The 26,738-nt window shown below is 37.8% G+C and overlaps 1 protein-coding gene across 1 annotated transcript in view; it reads right to left on the reverse strand.

Annotated features, from left to right (window-relative positions):
• Nucleotides 1–26,738, reverse strand: part of LOC131040223 (acyl-coenzyme A oxidase 3, peroxisomal) — a 57,282-nt gene that overhangs the window by 16,985 nt on the left and 13,559 nt on the right. The window contains exons 2-8 of the mRNA XM_057973086.2: nt 5,889–6,231; nt 4,715–4,832; nt 4,500–4,607; nt 4,240–4,412; nt 4,015–4,114; nt 3,660–3,734; nt 3,422–3,552 (exon numbers count right to left, since the gene is read on the reverse strand). Coding sequence (XP_057829069.2) covers nt 3,422–3,552; nt 3,660–3,734; nt 4,015–4,114; nt 4,240–4,412; nt 4,500–4,607; nt 4,715–4,832; nt 5,889–6,231 — 1,048 coding nt within the window. The remainder of the gene's footprint in view (nt 1–3,421; nt 3,553–3,659; nt 3,735–4,014; nt 4,115–4,239; nt 4,413–4,499; nt 4,608–4,714; nt 4,833–5,888; nt 6,232–26,738) is intronic.

Genomic DNA, 26,738 nt, shown 5'->3' on the forward strand with positions numbered 1-26,738 from the left:
ATTTAACCCAACCCACAAGAAGTGATTAAGCCATGTCATGAGTCCCCAAGGATGTGCTGACCACCAAGTCAACAATCTCCCTCTCAGCACCAACGGAGCCTTCAGCATCCACTAAAGGGAGACTCAAACCCATGACACAAGGCTCTGATACCAATCGTTGGAATCGTTTGCCATTGCGTCAAAAGCTCGAACTATAAACGCATGATACAAACGCCAAATTTAACCCGACCCGCAAGAGGCAGTTAAGCCATGTCATGAGTCCCCAAGGAGGTGTTGACCACCAAATCAACAATTAGAGAGCATTTGCAAATGTTAAGATGTTGTTGACCGATGTCGGTGTTCTTGAAGGGCACAAAAAGGTGGTAATCTTGTAAAACTACAAAGAACATTGTTATCATTCATCTAGAGTCCATGTAAGTTTTCCCTCTCAAAATTGTTGCATCCCTTTTTTCAATAAAGATTGTTAATTGATAATGCATTTGTGATCGTTATATCATTTGGATTTTATTACTTGCATATGTGGATGCATAATCTTAATTTGAGTTGTACTATGGATTTGAAAGATTGATTTTGACAATGTTGTTTCATATAATTGGAAATATTGTGAAGATTTGAATAATCTAACCATTTTTATGTTACCAAGTGGATGCAGGATTAACAACTCCTCCGAAGAGAGGGAGAGTATCATCAAGGAGAGGTATGTAGACAACAGATTGATTGAACTTGCCATTGGACCATGCACCTGGTGTCAGATCCTTAGGAAGTTAGTTGTCACCTTGGTTGTTAGGGTGGTTGTCTCACCTAGTCAGTTAGTAGGTAGTTGGTCTTTTAACATCTTCTTAAATATGTATGTATTGTTGATCTTGGGTTAATAAATTAATAGAGATATTAAATGGAACATAATTATTTTGCAAACAGAGATATTCACATCCAATTGTGGAAGATGTACAAATATACAAATGTATACACATATAGATATATGTATGTTACATGGCGTGTAGTGAGGGTACATTTATATAATTAAATAATGATAATAATAATATCTTAAAATGAGTTATTTAATTAATTGCGGCTATGTAGCCGATGCCTTGCTTGGGGCTCATTACCTTTTGAAGGCATAGCATTTCAACACCACCTTGTGCATAATGTTCACTCTACTACCATTTCTTCTAAGTGAAACATTTTCTTGATCAGTTTTCTTGCATAGATTATTATATATCAAGCTCTTTTCGAGGGGGGGAGGTGTTACCACTCCACAACACACTTTCATCAGTTCTGCATAAAGATAATCATATCTCCCTTGTGCTCATCCATCTTTGAGAAAAGAAAAACATCATTCATGGCATAAGCGGCATTCTCTTTTTGGGCTCATTTTTATAGATGTGAGTCCATGTTGCTAAGGAGGAAATAATTATTCCATACGCTGATTTCAATCATCATGTGGTTGCCATTGCATTAGAGGAGGCTTATCATCTAACTGCTCACAATTTATAGGCATGTCTACATACCTTTTTCAAGGAAATGTCAAAGCTTAATTAATCTTTTTACTAGTCTTGGAAACAAGAAATTGTTATGCTCTAGTTGAAGGTTAACTGAATAGAACAAAGAAATATTCAATTGCTTGCATACTTGATCTATGGTATATCGAGTTATCATCTGAGATTTGAATCTGTAAATAATGTGTAATAAACTAAGATTATATTATGTGCACCTATAATTCCTCCTGTATATGTTTTAGCAATGTCAATACCGTCATAATGTTTCCCTTGGGGTCGTACAAAGGACTACTAGCTATTATATGTTGAGAAAATGAATATTTATCAGAGAGAAGTTGTTTCATTATAGTAGTCATTTCAATGACAAAAAGATTTCAATCTTTTCTCGATCAATTAATACCGTGCATAAAGAACCCGGAGTATGGGACATCGCACTAGAGTTCTTATACATATTTTGAATCTGATTTAATGTCTGCAAGAAGGTATCTCAAAGCAAGACAAGAGTTGGAACATCAATAACCTGAGAAGGAAAATAACCTAAGAGAAGGCTATCCAACTAAGTAATTCATTTTCAAACTGATCCTAGTCATGGATCCCTCTTAATCAATGTATATCATTATATTCTAGCTATAGAATGGCCAGGTATATGAATCTACTGTATCTATTATTTATCTTTCATCCAGCATGCATCCTACAAATGTTTAGTAAGTTATTACAGAACTGAATTTGCAGTCAAACCAAAGAAGTGTGTCTGAACTATATTTATCTATTGAATCTTAATTTGATAATCTATTCAGCTGAACAAGAGAACTGAAGTTATAGATGGAAAACCATGCTGACAGTTGAGTCTGTTAGAGTCAGTAATTCCAGTAGTTGGCTGATCTGAATATGTCACAAATCCATGAAGGTCATTGTAGACCATTAATGTCGGTAGACATGAGGCAAAATTTTGTAACTGATAAAAGAACTAGTGGGTCAGTTGCACCTAAATGTTATGTATCCAGTGAGTCAGTTGAACTCCAATATGTTCAAGTCGAGTAAGAGTGGTGAATACTGACAACGCATTAAATGTGCCTGCAATGTTAAACCGTGGCCAAGGTGGCATTGCTCAATGCATGCGATCGTCAGTTCACATGAGCCAGATACACCTACTAGTCAGATGGTCATACTAATTAGGGGGTACCTATAGTGTGTGACCAACTAGATGCATGTAGGTTCTAAACACCAGGCTCAGATGGCAAGATGGCAACTAGATCCAGTCCCTAGTCTTCACTCTCGTGAAGGGTCGGACCACTTCCAGTTGGAAGGGGCGCGGGAGACCACTAGGTCTATGGTTGGGTGGAAAAGCCCTTGATGATGCTCTCCCTCTTCTAGATTATGCCGAGGCTTGTAACCGAAAGATTCCATTGGGAAAGCATATAGAAAAATTGTAAATAATGAACCCTATTCTCTTCCTTTGTAAAATTAAAATGTAAATGTTGCATAATTACTTGGATGAATTATTAAATGGTTATATTTCATGTTTCATACCAATCTATAATTATTCAATATTGTCTCAGTTGATTCGGTTATATTCATGTTACAATGAAGCAGTTGGTGGTTGTTAAATTAATTAGCTTTCAATTTCAGCTGAAGCAGTTTATTTATAATGTTATATAGAGAAATTTATTCTATTTTCTTAAATTAGATTTAGTGGCATGTTACAAAATTCCTATAAGATGTAATAGAGCACTTAATTTAGGTGAAAATACCACATCTAACTTGCTAGGTGTGCCATACCCCAAAACATGAGGCCTGAAATATGTCCTTTGACAAATTTTACCAATAACTAGAGTTGTGGTGTCAAAACTAAATGTTATACTGCAAGGAGAAATAACCAAATTAAAAATACAGGTAGCACTAAGAATGTTAACACACAATCTTACGTTTTTGCAAGCAAAGGAAGCAAACGCCGCTGATGTGATGGGTAATCAAGTAACAATATTTCTGGCTCATCGGGTTGTAGATTAAAAGCCCGTCTTGTCAGTGCATATCGAGTTGCAATTGCTAATCCAATCTGTAATAAAACCAAAAGTAAACCAAAATTATAAGATAAGGATTTTCAAATTGTTTGGCATTTCCAAAATATAGCATTTTTGAAACAAATACTTGTCAATATCTTACCTTGGACTGATAGATAGCACTAACTGCAATTGTTACACGGCCAGTTGTTAGAGGGGCCATGAAAGCAGCAAATCTCTAAACAGATGATGCAAAATTAGTATTTAATTAAAACATGTCAAACTAGAACTAAGAGTACATTTGGGGCTCTACAGATTGACCAATTGGTGTGCAACCATGTAACAAAACATAGCCTCTGCATATTAGCAGTAGCACTAACAATAATCGCATATGAGGTTTAAATAAAGTTTGAAACAATAGCTGGCCCTAAGTTAACATTAATATGCATATATCTAATATTCAATTTTTTATTTATTTCAAGTTTTAACTGAAGATGCAATTTGGAAGGCAAAGTCACCTGATCAGGATCAATTATTGGACTTTGGTAATTGCCATCTGGAGATACATCAGCAACAGAGTTCAAAATGTTTTCACGTGGTATACGCAAATTGTCAAACCTAGAAAAAGTTACATAAAATAATTAGTTGTCTATTAACAGATGGCGCCCTATAAGATTTCAATTCATGGACTCGGTCCTTTTCAGTTTAATAAATTATCAGATTATTAATTATCAATTCTATACCAAATTCGTCCATTGTCGACTCCATTTAAGCCAATTTTGTGACCACAGTCAGCAATTCGAATTCCTGGACATACATTCCCCTCTTTATCTCTTATTTGTGCAATGAATGCATGCACACCTTCATTCTTTCCATTAATAAGAAGTTGGGAGAAGACTACTGTATGGGTGGCATGCTAGACAAGAAAAAAAAACAGAAAATAATAAGCCAGCTTATCAAAATATTATTGAATGCACTGAACCAAAAATAACATATCACTTACATTTGCAGCTCCTCCAATCCAGTACTTTTGGGCAGACTCGCAAGGCGTGGTAATGATAAATTCTTGAGTAGAAGGATCGTAAGTGGTGATCGTTTCAATTCCACGGACCTGTATGGTGAAGAATGGCAATGTTCAGCAAGCTCTCAAAAAGATAGAAACAATGTATCACAAATGACAGTTCTTAACTTGCAAAATGTTTAAAAATTTCCCCATACATTACTGCCATGTCCAAGCTCAGTCATAGCAAAGCATCCTATCACAACAAAGTCTTCAGTGTCCTGTAGCCACTTTTGATGGTGTCTCTTTGTACCAAGGAACCTGATTGCACCACCCCTACCACAAGAGGATCAACAAGAAATACCCTTAGCATAAGGATAGCAATGAAATGATAAATTATATTTGGAAATATTTTACATGAAACAAAGGTAGTAAGTTCACACAGTCCATTTTAGTACGAGTTCTCTCCTTTTTCTGATAGTAAAGCAAACCCTTGACATTTTTTTAAACATGAGAATTAGACCCTTGTGCCTTTTATTGTTTTTCTGCTATACACTATTAGAGATTAAAAATTTTGCAACTAAAATTAATAATATCCAAAGATTATGACAAAACTAGCCAACCCCTGGTATAGGGAAAAGAAACACAGTAACAAAGACCGTTCAACAACTCAAACCAAAACTATCGATAGTGCTAACCATTCAGCCCCAGTATTATAGCACATGTAATTGCTCACAAAAAAGATTTAGTTATGCATGGTACTTCAATATGCTTGAACTGTTCTCTAGAAACCTTAGAAAAATTGACATTCCTGATGGTCACAATTGAATACATTTGAACAAGTTGTAATTGTAAGCATCAAAAGGGCAACCCTATGCATAAGCTATATCAATTTGCTTCGCATTGCCTTATACTTTAATTCAAACTAACTCAAACTAATAGAATAACATTATAATGTGCACCATTGTATGCAATTGATTAAGTTGTTACTTGTAAGCATTAAAAGGAAGACCAATGCATAAGCTATATAAATTTATTTGATATTGCCATATACTTTAACTCATTCTGACTTCAATTAAAAGAATATCATTACATCATCTATTAATTTATTACTCATACATTGGCAGACACCACACCACATATCAACAGAAATGCACCATATATTATATATCCATCTTAAAATTTAACTTTTGGCATACCATACAGGAATGTGATTGATGGCTTATAACGTGCACAGTTGTATCCCAATGGATTTGCACTAAGTTTAAAATACATAAACAACTAAGAATCCTGCACTTAGCAAGCCTAAAGATAAGTAACATTTACTTTTTCATCTTTTATTGATTGGATGCAACAATAGCATGCAAACAAATAAGTTGACAAATTTCTTACCATAAATGAAAGTGTACACCAAGTTTTATACCTAATGAATGATCATATATTCCCAAACATTCATTAACTGCCGTTTGTCTCTTTGTTTCACGCTCTGAACTTGTGTTTGTCAGCCAACCTTTAAAAACACCCTTCTCTAACAAATAACGAATTCTCTTCATGGTCATTTCACGCTGATGTTCCATTGGCTTATTGTAATCTGGGATAGCATATACTTTTCCAGCTTTCTTCTTCACAACAAAGAGATCACTATTAGCCATCAAGTTGAAAATCCAGTCCCGGTCTTCAACATTGTGACCATGCATCAATTCTCTCATAGCACCAATATTAAAAGTGGGTTTCTCTGTATGATAACGAAAGGAATCAATCATTAGAATACAAGTATCAATCAATGAATTCATTAAAAATGCTAATTTTATGGCATAAATCGATTTGTCCTAATATAATTTTTAAGGAAAATATGCATACAAGGTTACAGAGTTTCGAATTAACACTTTTATTAATTTATTTGACGTTAATACAAAAAACATATCTAAAATAAATCAATAGTGCACTTGTGTTTTGCTTTCTTTTTAAGGAGAATAGCTTTGAAATTACAAAATCATATAATTAAGTTTGTTGATTTTGCATGTAACACATTTGAAAGAACTAAAATAGGCCAGAAAAACTGGAGTAAATTTTTTACTGGAATGAAGACAAACAAGCTAGAAAAGCTAGAGTCGTCAAATTTTAGGTGATAATTGCATTGCAAGGGGCTTGTGAAAGTCACAGCAGCAAGGTAATGTGAAAACTAATGAAGATGGTCGTGCGGGGCAATAACTTCTGCATCATTTCCCTTTGTATTTCAGTATAGATTAGAAGGTAAAGTCTTCTCTACACACTACATCAATCATCTCGAGAAAAGAGTTTCAAAAGTTACATGATGAATTCAACATCTCAGATATAGGTTTGAGAAATAGGTCATTTGATGTGTACAGCTGATTGGCAGATTATTTCAATATAATAAAGCATTAATCATGTCAGCATGTATGAGATGATGACAATTTTTCGAAGCCTTTTCTGCTGACAGAAAAACTAGCAACAACAATTTTGGATCGGAGGTTTAAAGACAGTGTCTCAAATTGAGAAACACATAAACAGCTACAGTCGGCATTCTGCAACAACTTTATTACATAGAAAAATTCTGCCAAAGTGTTGGGTCAATGGTGGAGTCAATTACAAGTCATGTGATCCACCAGAGTTCCATTCTGAAGAGATCCTTAAACCCCAGTCCCAGTGACACCTACTCTAATAGGACCAGTTGTTCGTTATAACTTATGGGCCAACTTGGCAAATGAGATACCCTCTGTCATGACTATTAAGCCAAAAGTGAGACTTATTGGGAAGATCTGGAAGAAGCAATATCCCATCATGGTTATTAAGACGAAAATAAGATTGACCCTTAGCAGGTGTATGTTGATCCAATGGAGCAAACTCCATCTTGATGTGGCTATTAAGCTATCAGATTGACCCTTGTATATTTGAACCATAGTAGACATGGAGAAATTTGAAAGAAAAGATACACCCCTACCATGGCTATAAAGGCAACTATGAGATAACCTTAGCACACAATGAGCCTCAGCAGGCATTAGCACACTTGGGCAAACAGCTACACCCTTTGAACAAAATTAAATGTACAACGATATGGACAAGCCTTTACAGTAGGAGCAGGCATGGGTCTGTAATAATCAAACACGACCCTTGTTTCTAGGTATTCCATAGTTATTAACTTATTACAGGATTACCCACTTATAGTGTGAAATTTGTCATTCTTGGCTGCTTGTCTTGAGCCATTTAACTTAAGCACCTCCTTTGTCTCTGTAATGTCCCCTTTTTGGGATGATATGGTTTATGATTGGATTAGCCTATTATTGGCCTTCGTAGGCTAAGAATGACGGTTAGAGGGTCCCGTTGGCAGTGCAAGAGGCTTATTCCCATTCCGGCGGTCAGAAATGTTTAGGATGGCTCTTCGTTTGGTTCAGTTTCACACACTTACTATTTATAGTAAGTGACTATTTCAAGTAAGTCGGGGTTACTATTTATAGCAGGGCACCTGAGCAGCACAATTGGTTTGATTAGATAATGAGGGATTCACTATTAAAAGTAAGTCAGTGGATGATTGAGAGGGACCCTTAGTATTTTTAGTAAGGCAGATGGATGCATAGTGGATGCAGTGGTTGACTCCCTGGTTCAGACGAGATCGAGAAATAATGAGTATTTATGGAGTTATGTTATTTTAATTATTAATAAAGTAATACTTTATTAATAATTAATCTTTAAAGGCATATTATAAAGTTATTGAAGTCACTTTGTGTGCAATGGGGCCATGACACTCAACTAAGTGACTTAAAGTGCAATTAATCATTTTTCAATATTTGAGGCCTATTTATTGATGCATTTGATAAAGTCAAAAGATAAATATAAAATATCATTTTAAATGATACTAATGTGCATCTAATAATTCAAGTCTTGGGTGCCCACTTATAAGGATACTAAATAAAGTTATTATGCAAACCCTGAAGTGGATTTGAAAGTGGATTTAAATGCTATTAAGGAGATTGAGGTTATTAAAGGACTCAAAAAGCAAATGCTTTTTCATTCTTGAAGATTATAAACTTGTGCTTTTTGATATGAGAATTGTGTGTAGAAATACACAAGGGTTTCAATCATTTTCAGCATTGGAGAACGGAAACTCTTCAGTGTTTGTGCAATTTTGAGGCTGTGAGATATCAGCTGAGAATATTTCCTGATTGTGGCCTTCATCCAGGAGTCCAATTTGTGCTAATAGGTTAAAGATTTCATCTAGGGTTTGAAGGATTGGGAGGTATATCTACAACAGACCTGGAGATTCATATTGGCTGCTATTATACATCAAGAAATCAAGCATTTAATTGGCAGATTACATACAGCTACAGCAAGGACGTGTTTCTTCAGATTCTTCATTGTGGAGGCATCTTCATTGCTGCTAGGTCTCCCTTGGCATCATCGATTTATAACAGCATATTACCCCAGGTTCATTGCTAGCATTTTTATTGTTTAAAGGAATAAATTTGATCGTGGCCATTAGACGCACATTTTATATCAGACTTTGTAATGGCATTTGGATTGTGAGGCATAACAACTTCTACTTGGTTTAGCATATAAATGAAGGAGATACAAGGTTGCATGCCATTGTTTGTCAAAATGCTTGATTGCTGTAAGTGACTAATTTGCATAAAAGATTTCCATTTGGGAATTGAAAGATGCATGCTAAGTGTTTGCATTAATACCTAGTTGTTGTAGGTGCATATTGGTTATCTTAGGATGCATGGAAAGTGTTTGACAATATGTCAACTCGTTGTACAAGTTGATTTCAGTCACTTATATGTATGAGAAAGGTCAAAAATAGTTAGTATATCATTTCTATTATATTATCAACCAATCATGCACCATTAGAAGCATTCAAATTTGCAAGCATTTCAATCACATTTGACATCATTCCAAGCAAGCATAAACAAACGGAAACACAAATCCAGAAAGCATAGAGGTTGTATGCAAAGTGTTTGATGATATTCCTTGAGCCTCTAATCAGCATTTTGAGGTCAGATTGGCAAGGAATACTACAGTGGTATCAGAGCGGTTTCTTGCCATCCTGCTGGGGTTGGAAATCATTGTGCTCCCACAGTTGATATTAGAGTAACCAGCACTCTTGTTCTTGTTTCAGTATGGGTAAAATGAAGTCTATGCAGGAACTCATGCCAAAGCTCATGCAGGCCTTTCAAAACTATGATAGGAATTTAACAAGGCTTTTACAACATCCAGTAATTTTGGATCCCTTGTTTGCAAAGAAAAAGAAAGCAAACACTAATACAAATAATCTTATCAGTGAAAAGGAAATAATGGAAAAGAAGGTGAGTTTTGAAGAGAATGTTGACATTACTAGCGCTCAAGAAGTTGTTATCGGTCATAATAAAAATTCTGATTTCTATGACAGCAGTCCTTTGCTTGAGCGTAATAACGGTGTTGATGTCATGGCAAGTGCTAAAGATGTTGTGGGAGTCACCTTGAGTACTGACACGCAAGATGCGAGTGTCAAACATGAAGATTACTTGGAAAATATGACCTATAACAATTCTCATTTTCATGACAGCGGTGAGTTATGTTTGCCTCATGATGTTTCGATGGAGTTGTCAAATGTTGGTACTCAAGATTTGGGTACTAATGATGCAATTTATGATGAAGATTCATGCCACAATGAGTCTGATTTTTCATATCAAACCTTAGAAAACAAATCAGAAAATTTATTTAATGGCAATTGTAGACACCTATTTTTGTCCACCTGATTAAATGAATTTTATATTTATTTAATTATCCTCCATCTAGCTATTAATTAAATTTACATTTAATTAATCTATCATCCATTTTCCAATTATTAATTAAATTAATATTTAATTAATTCACCCCTTCCTTCTATTAATTAAATAAATTATTCAATTTATTTGATTTAATTCATCTAGCCAAATTCAAACTATTAATTAAATAAATCATATTTATTTGATTAAATTCCCTTTCCACATTTAATTAAATTCACATTTAATTAAATCCCTCTCACATTTAAATAAATCAGTATTTATTTAAATATCTATCCAAAATGCAAGTTGCACCATTATTTTAAATAAATGAATTATTTATTTAAATTCCTAAAATCCCTCCCCCACTTGCACTTTCTAGAAAATACAAGTTGCAAGTTAACCCTTAAAGTCTTCAAGCCTTTAATGGCTTCCTTCTAGAGTCTTCTCAAGCCTTTAATGGTTTCCCTTAAAGTCTTTAAGCCTTTAATGGCTTCCTTCTAGAGTCTTCTTATGTCTTCAAATGGTTATCCCTTTTCCATATTCAAGCTATTAATTAAATAAATCATATTTATTTGATTAAATACCTCTTCACAATTAATTAAATACCATCCACACTTTTTAATAAATCAACATTTATTTCAATTTATCAAATGCAAGTTGCAACCAATAATTGAAATAAATCAAGTTTATTTTAATTAAATCCTAAAAATCCTCCCACTTGCATTCTCCTACAAAATCCACTTGCATGCCTAAACCCCCTTCTAGATCCTTCTAATCAATTCCAGTTTGGCCCAATCCCCCTCATAATCATTTGCACATTCCTTAAGAAAAAGGTCACTTCTCAAAAACCCCCAAAGTCCTCAATAACCATTAAAGGCTTTATGCCTTCAAATTGTTAACCTCTAAAATCTTCCAAACCATTAAAGGCTCTTACATAACCATTTATGATTAACTTTTAAAACTCAACCTTGAGTTAGAGACTTTCTCTCTAACTTAACCATCATTTAACTCATGGGTCTCTTCAAGCATTCATTGCTTTGACCATGGTTATCCCTTTAACCCTTGCACAAGAGTTTATCCTTTGGATAAAATCTTTATCCACTAACTCAACCCTAACCAAAACCTCCTAGGGTAACCCTCATGTCCCTTCAGACATTTAATGCCTGTTCTATCTCCTCTCAAGCCTTCTCACGGTGACACTTGTCAACATGAGATTGGGTTGAAAGTATCACATGGATTGAGGATCATTCAATCCTAGCCCTTGTTAAGATAATTGAATCTTAACCATCCAATTCCCCATTTCTTCTATAAATAGGCCACATTTCTCTCATTATCCATCATCCAAGTTTTTATGCATCCAAGTTATTGCCTATCAAGAATCCACATTTGCCTCTATTTGCAAGCTTAAGCATTTAAGAGCATTTTAGCATTAGCATATATTATATTAGCATAATATCCATATCATAGCATAATATCCATCATAGCTAGTTTTGTTATAATCTTATAGATCTAGAATGCATTGTATATAGATCACTTTCATCACATATCACTCGTTCTTGGAGTTGTCATTCCAAAGGTCAGTTGCTCAATGATCTGAGAGCAACCATGACTTGAGGAATCCTATGAGATAGAGAACAATGGGACATCTTGCGAGGATGGCTTATTTACTTTGTTTTTTTTTGGCTAAATCCTTACATATAATGTTTCATTGGTATGGTTGTTGTGTTTGCTCTTAATTGATCCCTAACATCTTTTCAGGTATACAGCAATAAATCCCAAGATCATGAATTGGATGGATATGTAGTTGCTTTGGTAGAAGAAGTGTGCGAAGATATTGTCAAAACAACACCTTCCACCCTACCAGTTGAGCCATCCTTTGAGGTACATAGCAACAGTACCATTGATGATATTGTGAGTGAAGTTGATAGCACACATGATAGTGCTTATCATATAGGGAGCGATGATGATTCAGTTTCATGTCATAGTGCAAATTATACATCAAAAAGCTTGTATGGGAGTCATAAGCTACAGAGTCCTCATCATTTGGTAGGGCAACTTAAGGTTAATGACAGTGTGATTGCTACAGCACTAGAACATTTTGGTGTAGCTCGTCAGATGTTGGCAACTTATGGTTGGAGTACTCCCGTGACAGATGAGCATTGTTATAGTAGTCTTTCCCTTGTAGAGTTTCATGCACTTCGAGAAGCAATTGGAATAATGAAACAAAATTACCTACAACTAATTGTGGACAGAGATTATCTTCTCGAGTGATATGGTATTTGTTATGATGCCTTGAAGGGAAAGGAAGAGGAGGTTGATGAGTTCACTCATGAGCTTGAGGTGACTATGGATTCATTGAAGAGCACTCAGTTGGGCTTTCAAGACTCACAGTTACAGATAGAGGAGCTTACCGTGGAGTTGAGTTTGGTACAGGTGTCACCATCTACAGATACAATTTAGGCTTCTATGGAAGCAGTTGGTGATGATCTTATATCCACGGATTATGGTTGTGAGCAAGTTGATGTGGCTACACCTATCACAATTACAGGTGCAGTTGACACAGATGGGATGCGTGCATCTATTGAGAGCAGCAAAGAACCACATGCTGCACCAGGTTCTCCTGTATCTACATCCACCGCAAGTGTTGTTGGTGATGAGTCAGATGACAAGGGATATATTCAGAACTATGACACTCAGCCATTAACCGAGGTGGGAGCTTTTTATCATGACTGCATAGGGAGGAGTACTCATCACTTCTTTTATGATCCACACACAGAGGAATTGATGATGCATTGGTGTGGGTTGGCCCTGAGGTTGTACCATCCTTGGTGGGATGGGTACTCATCGTCTTCATTAGATGGAAGCAATAGTTGCAAGTATTCGACTCCATCTTCAGTGGGGAATTACTTGCAGAGTCAGCACATCCATGGGAGACTAGTGAGGGTTGGAGATTGTTGTGGTGTAGCAGACACCTTTCGTGATTCGTATCTCCACATAACAAAAAATGGATGTGAGTTTAGTCTGCTTTGGGACCCGAGTAATGACAGGGTTAGCACTGCAGTCTGGGTGGGTCCCATTGGTTGGCTTCACCATTTTTGGCATGATGAAGTTGAGATCAAAGTTGAGCAGCAGAAGTCTGAGGATGTTCTTCTTGGCAGGCTTCTATTCAGAGTTTTGGATCCTTTCAATGCATCGGGATTTCAAACAGAGCTCACTGAGGAGTTTTCAGGTGTTTACATAGTGAGGAGTGTCTACAATTTTACTTTTGATAATCATGTGCATGACCCCTTTCGGATGCACAGTTTAGTTGCGCATGTATTAGATAGCATGTATGGCAGTTCACCTTGTGCACTTTTGGGAAGTAAACTTTATCAACCTTCTGAGTTGCTTCCATTTGAGTTGTCTCCTCCTGCAACACCAGTTGTTGGTATCGATTTGGATCGGCAGGTACTGTCAGTTATTCTAATGTTGGTGTTACAGGAGCTAGTTGGTATCAGCAGGGACATTACACAGTTCTTGCCTTGGGACCCGGGTGGACTAGTGTGTTATTTTGTTTCTGAGATTGCTTGGGGACAAGCAATTTCAAGGAGGGCGGCCTGTAATGTCCCCTTTTTGAGATGATATGGTTTATGATTGAATTAGCCTATTATTGGCACCCGCAGGCTAAGACTAACGGTTAGAGGGTCCCAGTTGGCACTGCAGGAGGCTTATTCCCATTTCCGGAGGTCAAAAAGGTTCAGGATTGCTCTTCGTTTGGTTCAATTTGGCACACTTACTATTTATAGTAAGTGACTATTTCAGGAAAGTCAAGGTTACTATTTATAGAAAGGCACCTGAGCAAGCTATGATTGCAATGCACAATTGGTTTGATTAGATAATGAGAGATTTACTATTTATAGTAAGTCAGTGGATGATTGAGAGGGACCCTTACTATTTTTAGTAAGGCAGATGGATGCACAGTGAATGCAGTGGTTGACTCCCTGGTTCAGACAAGATCGTGAAATAATGAGTATTCATGGATTTATGTTATTTTAATTATTAATAAAGTAATACTTTATTAATAATTAATCATTGAAGGCATATTATAAAGTTATTAGAGTCACTTTATGTGCAATGGGGCCATGACCCTCAATTAAGTGACTTAAAGTGCAATTAATCATTTTTTAATATTTGAGGCCTATTTATTGATGCATTTGATAAAGTCAAAAGATAAATATAAAATATCATTTTAAATGATATTAATGTGCATCTAATAATTCAAGTCTTGGGTGCCCACTTATGAGGATATTAAATAAAGTTAATATGCAAACCCTAAAGTGGATTTGAAAGTGGATTTAAATACTATTAAGGAGATTGAGGTTATAAAAGGACTCAAAAAGCAAATGCTTTTTCATTCTTGAAGATTATAAACTTATGCTTTTTGATATGAGAGTTGTGTGTAGAAATACACAAGGGTTCAATGTTTGTGCAATTTTGAGGCTGTGAGATATCAGTTGAGATTATTGCTTGATTGTGGGCTTCATCCAAGAGTTCAATTTGTGCTAATAGGTGGTCTAGGGTTTGAAGGATTGGGAGGTATATTTACAAAAGACCTGGAGATTCATATTGGCTACCATTATACATCAGGAAATCAAGCATTTAGTTGGCAGATTATATACAGCTACAGCAGGGACGTGTTTCTTCAGGTTCTTCATTGCGGAGGCATCTTCATTGCTGCTAGGTCTCCCTTGGCATTATCGATTTATAATAGCATATTACTCTAGGTTCATTGCTAGCATTTTTATTGTCTAAAGGAATAAATTTGATCGCTGCCATCAATAGTGTTGGTAGATGCACATTTTATATCAGACTTTGTAATGGCATTTGGATTGTGAGGCATAACAACTTGTACTTGGTTTAGCATATAAATGAAGGAGATATAGGGTTGCATGCCATTTGTTTGTCAAAATGCTTAATTGCTGTAAATGACTAATTTGCATAAAAGATTTGCATTTGGGAATTGAAAGATGCATGCTAAGTGTTTGCATTAATACCTAGTTGCTGTAGGTGCATATCGGTTATCCTAGGATGCATGTAAAGTGTTTGACAATATGTCAACTCGCTGTACAAGTTGATTTCAGTTACTTATATGTATGAGAAAGGTCAAAAACAGTTAGTATATCATTTCTATTATATTATCAACCAATCATGCACCATTAGAAGCATTCAAAAACATCATTTGCAAGCATTTCAATCACATTTGACATCATTCCAAGCAAGCATAAACAAACTGAAACACAAATCCAGCAAGCATAGAGGTTGTATGCAAAGTGTTTGATGATATTCCTTGAGCCTCTAATCAGCATTTTGAGGTCAGAATTGACAAGGAATACTACAGTCTCTAACCATTTGGGCACTTCCATGTCAATTTTTACTTTCAGCTACATTCATATTAAAACAGCTTTTTTTTTTACTTTTCACTCTAATTCAATTCACAAGTTAATGCAAAGCCCCTTTAAAGATTTCTGGGCTGTTAGAACAGTTACCATTTGAGGGTCATTTCTCTTTGACAACAAAGTAAGTTAAATTAAAATACCTATCCCATAAGAGAAATAACAGTTTTCTTGAAGCCAGTCAGATCGGGAGCTACCTTAAGAAACAATCACACTCCCTCCCCAGTTTGTTATAAAATCAAAAAAAAAAAAAAATTAAACTTCAAAAAGAAAATATCTCATCCAAGTTCCCTCTAATTTAAAGAAAAATATTAGCTCCAAAAAATGAAACAGTTATTTTTAAAAAAAACAAAAAAACTTCATGCAATACTTTCAGGAATCCACATTTCAAGTAACACTAGTGAAAAAAAAAATGATGAGCAGGAGGAAGGGTGGGATAACAGCTAGGGCAGATATTTGAATATAGATGAGCAAGAGGAAAAGGATGAGGATGATGAAGATGATGGCAGTCAGAATGCATTCTTGAGTGCCACTGAGAAAGAGATATTGAATGATTTGTTGGTAGGCTCATCATCAAGGTTGTGAGGAGCAAAAGAAAAAGGATTGACTTCAACTTAAGAATCCAAAGAATGTTTCTGCTATGCGGGCTAATACATCTACCCCCTCTTCTATTTGTCAAATCTTGCAAGGTCAAAGAAAATGTTGGAAACCCATATCATAATTACTGCTCCTTCTATAAAGAGTGGCTTTGGAGCTTTAGGGGAAGAACAAGAAGGTTTTTTCTTGACATAGATAAGGTATGTGTCTAGGAGCAAGGGCCTTGACTTCATGGTAGACTAGGGCTATTCCTCAAGTCAACCCTTGACAACCCTTTTCTAACCCTAAGTTGGTGGTTCTCGCTATGGTACCTGTTGATGTGTATTTTGTACACGACCAAACACAAAATAAAATACCTAAAAGGTACCTTATCCTCTCTTGAACAAAGTTCCCGACTGCTGAAGATCTCGCCGAAGGATCAGTCGAGGCAACTCCAAGGTTCTGCTTTGTAGGATCTCTACTCGTGGATAAGCTCTTCGCAGTATGATGTGATTTTGCTAGAATCACAAGGGGACTTACACTCAATGACCTAAACGTCTGATTTGTTGGAATCACAAGTCCTATTAACTAACTGGAAGACAAACAAATGACAAAAGATGCAGGGATCAGGACGTCTACTCTACTACCTAGAATTCGAGAAAATGGATGAATGACTAGGTGGAGTCCTACTGGGCTGGGTCTCACCATCAGGTTGAACAATTCAACACCAACTCAGTGCGATCTTCTAAGGGATGCTTCCAATATGTTCAAATCGTACACCATCTGACAATGATCACCATTCAAGATAATGTATGAACAATAGACGTGTAACGACTTAAGATTAAGCTCATTTTATGCCAGTTGACCACGCAGGGCGTACTTACCATCAGTAAGAGGCTAGTGGTATGGACTAGACAGATTCCACACAGGTGCATTCAACAATTTTCTTCACTCAATTTAATCATCTATCATCAAAAATGAAGATTCAACAAGAGACCATGCACATTGCAAAGAAACAACATATTCCACCATATCTTCAATGAAAAGAAGTCTTTACAATTAAGGCAACAATGTCTTGCCTTCTCTTCTTAATCTACTCTAATTGCTATTCTACTATTCTGGCCTCTATTACTAACTATTAACTATTTGCTATTATTGACTAACTATTAGCTATTATTGACTAACTATTAGCTATAACAAATGAGGAGCCAAGGCTTATATAGCGCCCTCAATACAATTCAATGGCTCAGATCACTTTGAGATCAATGGCCGAGATTTTACAATGAAACCCTAATTAGGGTTTGTTACAACAAACTTAATTCTGACCAATGAAATAATTGCATTATTTGGACACATGTCTTCTCTGGAATATTCGACCAATGGATAGCCGAGGTAGGTACATCGAAGTTAGTGCCATCTTTGATGAGTCAGGTACATTGAATCTGGACATGCTGAAGTGGACCAACCCGACTGGAGGAGTGATGACTGGGATGCCACCTTGTCTTTCCTTCAAATGTTGGACTGGAAGAGGTCGTCCTTGATGAGGCTGGGCTGGAGAAGGTCGTCCTTGTTGATGCTGGGCTGGAGAAGGTCGTCCTTGTTGATGCTGGGCTGGAGAAGGTCGTCCTTGTCCTGGCCTAGTCTTCTTTCATCTGCCAAAACAAACCAAAAGATGATTAAGGACACATGATAAATTCGTTTCAACATAGCATTTTCAACTTAAATCATCAACAAAAAGATATTAACATGAAACTTGCCCAAGATTTTCTCCAGGAACAGACCCTATAAGAATTTCGCCCTGGACCCTTTGGAAGGGTCAGGAGCGAAATTCCAACTTTAGCTCAAAATTCACATTTTTGAAGGTCAAACATCTTTCCAAGGCATTCCAAATAGCTTTTCTCACCCTCGTCCAGGCCTGATTTATTACAAAATTTGGAGAAAAGGATGGTTTTAGTGTTTTTCGCTCTGGACCCTTAAAAAGGTCAGGAGCGAATTTCTTGTTTGTAGCTCATTTTTTCATCATTTCAACTTCAATCCACTTCACAAGGCAAGGAAACACTTCTCTTCTCTCATCCAACCTAAGTTTGATTTGATTTTGCAAGGAGAAAAAGGTGATTGAAGGATTTTCGCCCTAGACCCTTTGGAAGGGTCAGGAGCGAATTTCTTCCTTTAGCCCAAAATCATCATTTCTGGAGACAACAATCGACTCAAGGGCAATCTCAAGGGCATCTTTCACCTTGGCCTAGGCATGGTTTAGCATAAATTTGAAAGGAATATGTAAATTTTAGGATTTTCGCTCTGGACCCTTTGGAAGGGTCAGGAGCGAAATCCTTGACTTGAGCTTACTCCTTCATCATCTGTCTTCAATCAACTTCAACAGGGCAAGAACACCTCTCCTCGCACCCATCCAAGCCATGAAAACCTAACGTTTTACTAGACTTGCAAGGAAAATAGGTGGTTTTAAGATTTTCGCTTTGGACCCTTTGGAAGGGTCAAGAGCGAAAATCTCATTCTAGGCTAGATTACTCACTTTTCAAACTTCAAACCACTTCAAGAAGCAAACTTAGATCATTTTCCACCTGAGCAAGAAGGTTTCAAGGTCAAACAAGGCAGCAAATGAAGTTTATGATGAATTTCGCTCTGGACCCTTTGGAAGGGTTAGGAGCGAAATTCTCCTTTAGGCCAAAATCTTGTTTTTCAAAATTAATCAAACTCCCTCTCAAGGCAAAAAACATACCCATTCATCTCCCATCAAGCCAACGCCTAGCCAAAATAAGGAGGAAAACAAGAGTTATAAAGATTTTCGCTCTGGACCCTTTGGAAGGGTCAGGAGCGAAATTCCTAATCTTGGCCAAGATCCTGACTTCATTTTCACATTTCTTCATTCAAACAAGCGTTTTTTCCTTCATTCAAGCCTAGGAATGCATTAGTTCTAGGTTTTGGTCAAAGTAGAATGTCCTATGCAGAATTTCGCTCTGGACCCTTTAGAAGGGTCAGGAGCGAAATTTGACATTTTGGACTCTCCGTCAGGATCATTTTATGGAATATAACATTTAAGTATGTCACTTATACTTTAAGTTATATTCCATATATACTTTCAGGATGTTTGAGAGTGGTTTCAGACCTCCAGGAGTTATATTGCAAAATCTAGTTTTTGGAGGATTCTTCAATTTTCCAGACTTAGTCAAATTTCAGGATCAGGACATTCCAGACTTAGCCAAATTTCAAGATCAGGACATTCCAGACTTAGCCAAATTTCAGGGCATTTGAAGATCAGGATGACATTCCAGACTTCATCACTCACCAACTCGACCTAACTCAGACCTTCAAGGATGATACTCACTCACAAAGAAAGACACAATTAGCAACAAGATAAAAACCAGGCCCTAAGGAAGACTCTCAAAGAAACCCTAATTCTGGGGCCCTGTGGACTCACCCTGGCTCAAGCAAAGCCTGCCATCCTATTGATCCCCTGGCGACACTCAAAATGCAAAGGCTAACAAACGAACCCTAAACACCTAGAAGGCGAACCCCAGAAAGCAAAAAAAGTAGGGGTCCCCATTTGCAATGGGGCGATGTGTGAATACGTCACAACATCTAGCGCCACCTTGAATAAATGTTCCGGAACATTTTAGAGATAAAGACTCAATTGACACTTAGAAACTCCGGAAAATTCAACCCAACTTATCAAGAGACTAGAAAATGCACTCAAAGTAGAAGGGAAATCTTTAACCAGATCTAGACACTTAGTCTTTGATTACCCAGGTGTGTGCAAGTGTATTCATTCCTCTCGAAAAGACAATTATGACCTTCAAGTTCCCCTGTGATCGGCTACGTAGTATATCTAAACTTCATAAGCATCCTGGATAGAGCCCCGCTGACAGTCAGACATCTATAGTCTCGACGAGGTTATCGCCGCAAGCTCACGAACATTGCTCCATTACCGGTCGGGCGTCTATAGCCCCGATGGAGTTACTCGCATATTCCCATTAGCCATTTTTGATGTTTCATTTCATTTATATTTTTTTTCTTGATTTTTCTCTTTCATTTTCTCATTTTTTCTTTTTGATATTGCTTTTTTCATTCCGTCAATTCCTTTGGCTCGTAAGCAGTGAAGCTTACTAGGGTTTGAGGATTGCGGTGGCACTGAAGTCAGATTTTAGATTTTTCACCAATCACAGCTTTGCCTGAAAACCATAATGACTCGGAGTCTATTAATGTGTGAAGATATAGTAATCAACAGATGTCGACATCAAGATACAGAAAAATGATTCCCTTCCAAGTCAAGTACAACTGATCAGATGATAAAGATGGAGAGGAACAACCTCAGATTCCAAGCACTTCATGAATAGATATCTAAGAAATGAGTCTAACATAAGATCCAGGATGTAGCCAGTGTGTGAGTAACAACACAAACGCCTTTCTCACGAATGGAGGCTCCTACTCAAGACACCTAAACTAAAGCAAACGACCGACGGACTAACCCAAGGCAAACTAAGCTAAAGCGCACACCAAAAGCAAACTTCCTAAAGAAGGCAAACAACTAAACTATCTGAGCCACACTAGATCATGAGTCAAATGACTCAAGGCAAATTAAGAACAAGGCTCAAAAGACCTCTAATCTAAAACACACGAAAAGAAAACCTACTCCAAACCTATATACAAGACTCCCAGACTCAACACGACTCAAAGAAGCAAAATATATACATGACTTCACATGATTTCTCAGGTTGTGCAACAGGAGCATGGCAAACGTGATGGTTCTTAGTCGGGCAAATTCATCCTTAAACACAAAAAAGCAAGCTCTCACCATGCATTTTTCATACTCAAGCAAGTTTTCACTTAAAATGATCAATTGAGGTAATTCGTTAGGACCATGATCAATCCAGATGCAAGTTGTTTTCCCAAAATCCCCATAATCAAAATCATAATAACTTTCAAGGCTAGGATTAAGGAAAGAGGCAACCTGGCATTGTTCGTGTTTAGATGGAACTGCATTGTCAAAAGCGAGATCACCAGCTGCTTCAGGAGGTCGCCATCGATGATGAACTATTCCACGAGCATTCATAGTGTGTTGATCTTGATTAGGAAGTTCCTCTTGTAACAAGCTCAGCGCCCCTTTGAATAACTCAGAATTCTTTGCTTTCATTGAGACATCTTGCATGAACCAGTCTTTATGAAATTTTGTTAGCATATCCTCAAAAATTAGAGTCTCCTTGAGGGATTGATTTTCAAAGATCTCCTCTAGTTGATCAAAGATAATCTCAGGTGATGTCTCGTCTTCAAGCATAGTCTCAGGAGGTCGGAGCTGATGATGGATCATATCACTCACAGTAACTTGCTTATCTTGAAAAAATTTTGGCAGTGATTCCAATTATACTTCTTCTATAAGATCCTTCAACACCCCTTCAAATATTATGAGAGTGATGAAATCTTTAAGCGCCCCTTTGAATTGTTCTTCGTATCTGGGCTCACTTATGATGATTTGTAATTCTTCATTCAATATGTCAACTTGATTGTCCTCTTTAAGAATGCTATTTGAAACCTCCTGCAATTCAATCTCAAGGATTTCCTTTTGTAGCATAAACGAGAATTCTTCAAGGAATGAGTCATCTTCTCCTTTAATTGCTTGCTCAACTCCTGGATCTTCCTTTATTACTGTTTGAGTATTCTCAACTGATTCTTCAACTTTTGTTTCATGGTTTTCCTTTTCAGGTGCAAGGCATGGCAAGCTATCCACTGTAATATATTGTTCCTCAGGTGCATTTGTATCGTCAACGTACCACTGATCCTTCTCACAATCAGATGCTGGAACGATGTCTTGTTCATAGGTCCTCCTGAATTCAGCTGCGAGATGTGCACCCCAAGATCTGTTCATGATGCACTCTTCCTCGGACAAAGTTGGCATTCCAAACTAGTTTCTGACTTGATTGATAGCCATTTCACATACTGAGCAAGTAAACTCGGAATGAGATGCACTATGAATTCTACACCACAATGGTAGCAATATGTTTTCTAAATGCATTTCACCATTCAAAATGAGCTGACTCTCGATCATCCACAAGAAGCTTAGAAGAGGATCCTTGCTCTCTGGGACACTGAAGCTGCCTTCTTCTGTTTCTGGCCTGGGGACATCCCAAAAGAAGATTTTTCCCTGCGCTGCCGATTCCATCCTTGATAAGTACTTCAAGCAATGCATTTCATCATGTTCCTCTGTCTCATGGACTCGACACTGCCCTGGTCTTGCAAACTCGGACAATTTGCGTTGATAGAGCTGTGTATCTAATCTCCACCAAAGCTGAGGAAAATCAACTTGTTGCTCCTCGTGAAACTGTTGCCGCTCCATTGAGAAATCTTTTCTTTTTGATTTTTTCTTTTTTTTGGATTTTCTATTTTTTCACTTTTTTTTTTATTTTTTGGTTTTTTTACTTTTTTTGAATTTTCTATTTTTCACTTTTTTGGGATTTTTCCAGAATAAGAGAGATCTTGAATATCTCAGATTCAACTTGAACGTTCAACTGGTTCAAGCTTGCTTCCTTGTTTTCGCAAGTCCAACTGACGACCCAGCGATCACCTTCCTTATCTGTATCACTTCCGTCGAGTGTTGAAGAAAGCTTTCCACTGATCTTCCTTGGATTCAAGAGTTCGCATTCGCTGTCAGGCAATCCTAATTCAATTCTGTTGAGCGTGGAGGAGGGCAAAAAGCTCTGGATATTTTTTTCTAAATATGACCTGATAAGTTCCACTGATCGCGGCTTGAAAATGATCAGCCCCTCCCTCTAGCGCCAATTCTATTGATGTGTATTTTGTACACGACCAAACACAGAATAAAATACCTAAAAGGTACCTTATCCTCTCTTGAACAAAGTTCCCGACTGCTGAAGATCTCGCTGAAGGATCAGTCGAGGCAACTCCAAGGTTCTGCTTTGTAGGATCTCTACTCGTGGATAAGCTCTTCGCAGTATGATGTGATTTTGTTGGAATCACAAGGGGACTTACACTCAATGACCTAAACGTCTGATTTGCTGGAATCACAAGTCCTATTAACTAACTGGAAGACAAACAAATGACAAAGATGCAGGGTTCAGGACGTCTACTCTACTACCTAGAATGCGAGAAAATGGATGAATGACTAGGTGGAGTCCTACTGGGCTGGGTCTCACCATCAGGTTGAACAATTCAACACCAACTCAGTGCGATCTTCTAAGGGATGCTTCCAATATGTTCAAATCGTACACCATCTGACAATGATCACCATTCAAGATAATGTATGAACAATAGACGTGTAACAACTTAAGATTAAGCTCATTTTATGCCAGTTGACCATGCAGGGCGCACTTACCATCAGTAAGAGGCTAGTGGTATGGACTAGACAGATTCCACACAGGTATATTCAACAATTTTCTTCACTCAATTTAATCATCTATCATCAAAAATGAAGATTCAACAAGAGACCATGCACATTGCAAAGAAACAACATATTCCACCATATCTTCAATGAAAAGAAGTCTTTACAATTAAGGCAACAATGTCTTGCCTTCACTTCTTAATCTACTCTAATTGCTATTCTACTATTCTGGCCTCTATTACTAACTATTAACTATTTGCTATTATTGACTAACTATTAGCTATTATTGACTAACTATTAGCTATTACAAATGAGGAGCCAGGGCTTATATAGCGCCCTCAATACAATTCAATGGCTCAGATCACTTTGAGATCAATGGCCGAGATTTTACAATGAAACCCTAATTAGGGTTTGTTACAACAAACTTAATTCTGACCAATGAAATAATTGCATTATTTGGACACATGTCTTCTCTGGAATATTCGACCAATGGATAGCCGGGGTAGGTACATCGAAGTTAGTGCCATCTTTGATGAGTCAGGTAAATTGAATCTGGACATGCTGAAGTGGACCAACCCGACTGCAGGAGTGATGACTGGGATGCCACCTTGTCTTTTCTTCAAATGTTGGACCGGAAGAGGTCGTCCTTGATGAGGCTGGGCTGGAGAAGGTCGTCCTTGTTGATGCTGGGCTGGAGAAGGTCGTCCTTGTTGATGCTAGGCCAGGACAAGGACGACCTTCTCCAGCCCAGCATCAACAACGATGACCTTTGGTGTCCCCTCCACCATAATATCAGACAATGCCAGGGCATTCCGTGGAACCCAAATTAGTTCTTGGGCAGTTAAGCATGGTGTATACTTGAAGACGTCATCCAACTATTACCCTCAGGGTAATGGCTTAGCCGAATCTTCCAACAAGAACCTCATCAGGATAATTAAAAGAACGATTGAAGACAATCAGAGGGCATGGCATACTAAGTTGAGGACGGCCTTATGGGCTAACAGGATCACACCCAAGAGGGCGATCGGTAACTCCCCTTTCATGCTAGTATATGGGAAGGAAGCAAGACTGCCAACTTCCCTAGAGTTACCCTCTCTTGAACTAGCACATCAGCTGGAATTGACAGAGAATGGTGCCATGACAATAAGGCTGGCTGAGTTGATGGAGCTGGAAGAGGTTAGAAGTCAAGCTATGCATACACTTGAGACTCATCAAGAACAGGTCAAGAAAGTTTTTAACAAAAAGGCGACTAATAGGGTCTTCAAAGAGGGAGATCTAGTTCTCAAGTGGGATGCAGACAGAGCGAAAGCTGGGCGCCACTCCAAATTTGATGCTATCTAGAGTGGTCCATATGTCATCACTATTTGCAAGGAGGCCAATGCATTTCATCCCTCCAGGCTTGATGGTGAAGTTCTTCCAATTCCAGTGAATGGGATTCATCTCAAGCTCTGCTTCTGAGGAGGGTGTTGATGACTATGTAAATATTAGACTAGAAATTGTTTTGCTTTCATAAGTACTTGTGCACCTACCGCATTCTCCTTAAGAGGGTGTGCACTCTAGTTTTCAGTTTTCCTCCAAGTGATGGCGCACACATGTTTTGGGTCTTTTCAATGACTCAATGCCCAATGGATGCTCAAGGCTTCTGGACTTCATGCTTAGCAGGCACACATTCTGCAAAAATCGCCATAAATGTTGTTATTTTATGACACCCTTGGTCCATCAATAAGAACCTATCAGAGATACGATCCATGGACCAGCGCTACCCCAGTTGATCAAGGAGAAAAGCAGAAGAATTACGAGGCAAGAAGTGTTGTCTTGCCTGGAGGAAGTTCCTTCTCTTTGCCTTCTCTTCTTTTCTTCTCCGAAACTCCAGAACCCTGAGGTTTTGAAGTTCCCTTTGCTTCCTTTTCTTTCATGTTCCCCAGAACTCCGGAACCCCAAGGTTCCGAAATTCCTTCTCTTTGCCTTCTCTTCTTTTCTTCTACGGAACTTCAGAACCACGAGGTTCCGAAGTTCCCTCCTCATTTTCTTCTCTTCTTCAGAACTCCGGAACATCGAGGTTTTGAAGTTCCTTTTGCTGCCTCTCCTTTCTCCTTCGCGAAACTCTGGAACCCCAAGGTTCTGAAGTTCCTCCCTTTCCTTCCCCCTCCTCTTCAATACTCCAGAACTCTGAAACCCCGAGGTTCCGAACTTCCCTTTTGTTGCCTTCTTCGAAACTCCGGAACCCCGAGGTTCCGAAGCTCCTTTCCCTTGGCCCCTTTCTTTTCCCGAAACTCTGAAACCCCGAGGTTCTGAAGTTCCTTACCTCCTTGCCTTTTCTCTTTTCCCAGAACCCCGAGGTTCCAAAGTTCTCCTTCCCCTTCCACGGAACTTCAGAACCTTGAGGTTCCGAACTTCCTTGTCTTCCCCACTTCAGGAACCCGAGTTTCTGAAGTCCTCGGACTTCTTTCTGGCTGGCAACACTTCTAGATGGCGTGATCAACACTCAAAGCTTTAAATGCTCCAACGACTTTTGTGACTTGTGCACCTTCTTTTGTGGAGCCACAGGGGTCCATCTAATGTTTTTGGCAGGATTTCCATCAAGAGGTACAGGGCCATGCTTGTTGTGGTAACTTATGTCGTGTCTGCATGCTCTGACTTTGGAAGGTCAGTCAATCCACCCTTCTCAGGATTGCATTTTTAGGGTATGGCTAGGTTGCTTGTATGTACAAAAGTCAAGTGCATGCACTTCCCTGCACTCCCAAACTGACATTTCCCTGCACACACAAGGGTCATGATCACTCTTGTAACCAATTTTTTATATAAAGGTTGTTAAGCCTCATTGTAAAGGGTTCTCTCCCTGTTGTCTTGAGCTATTATATGCTCTTCCACTTCTCTTGTAATTATATTGCATTTATGCAACTGTAAGTTTGGCTACTGGCATTATAATGAATTAAAATCACTATTCTTGCCTTCCTTCAACTTATGTATGCTGTGTATGTTTCCTTACCTTCATCATAGGTGTATGTTTTGTGGCTCTTCTCTCACATATGTTGTGTTAATTCATTTCTGAGTGTGACTTGTGGGAAACCTTCTCCCCTCTTGACATTCAGTGAATTCTCTCCTCCATACATGCATGGGGGTC

The sequence above is a fragment of the Cryptomeria japonica genome, chromosome 7 (assembly GCF_030272615.1).
Source record: "Cryptomeria japonica chromosome 7, Sugi_1.0, whole genome shotgun sequence".
Taxonomy (NCBI): domain Eukaryota; kingdom Viridiplantae; phylum Streptophyta; class Pinopsida; order Cupressales; family Cupressaceae; genus Cryptomeria; species Cryptomeria japonica.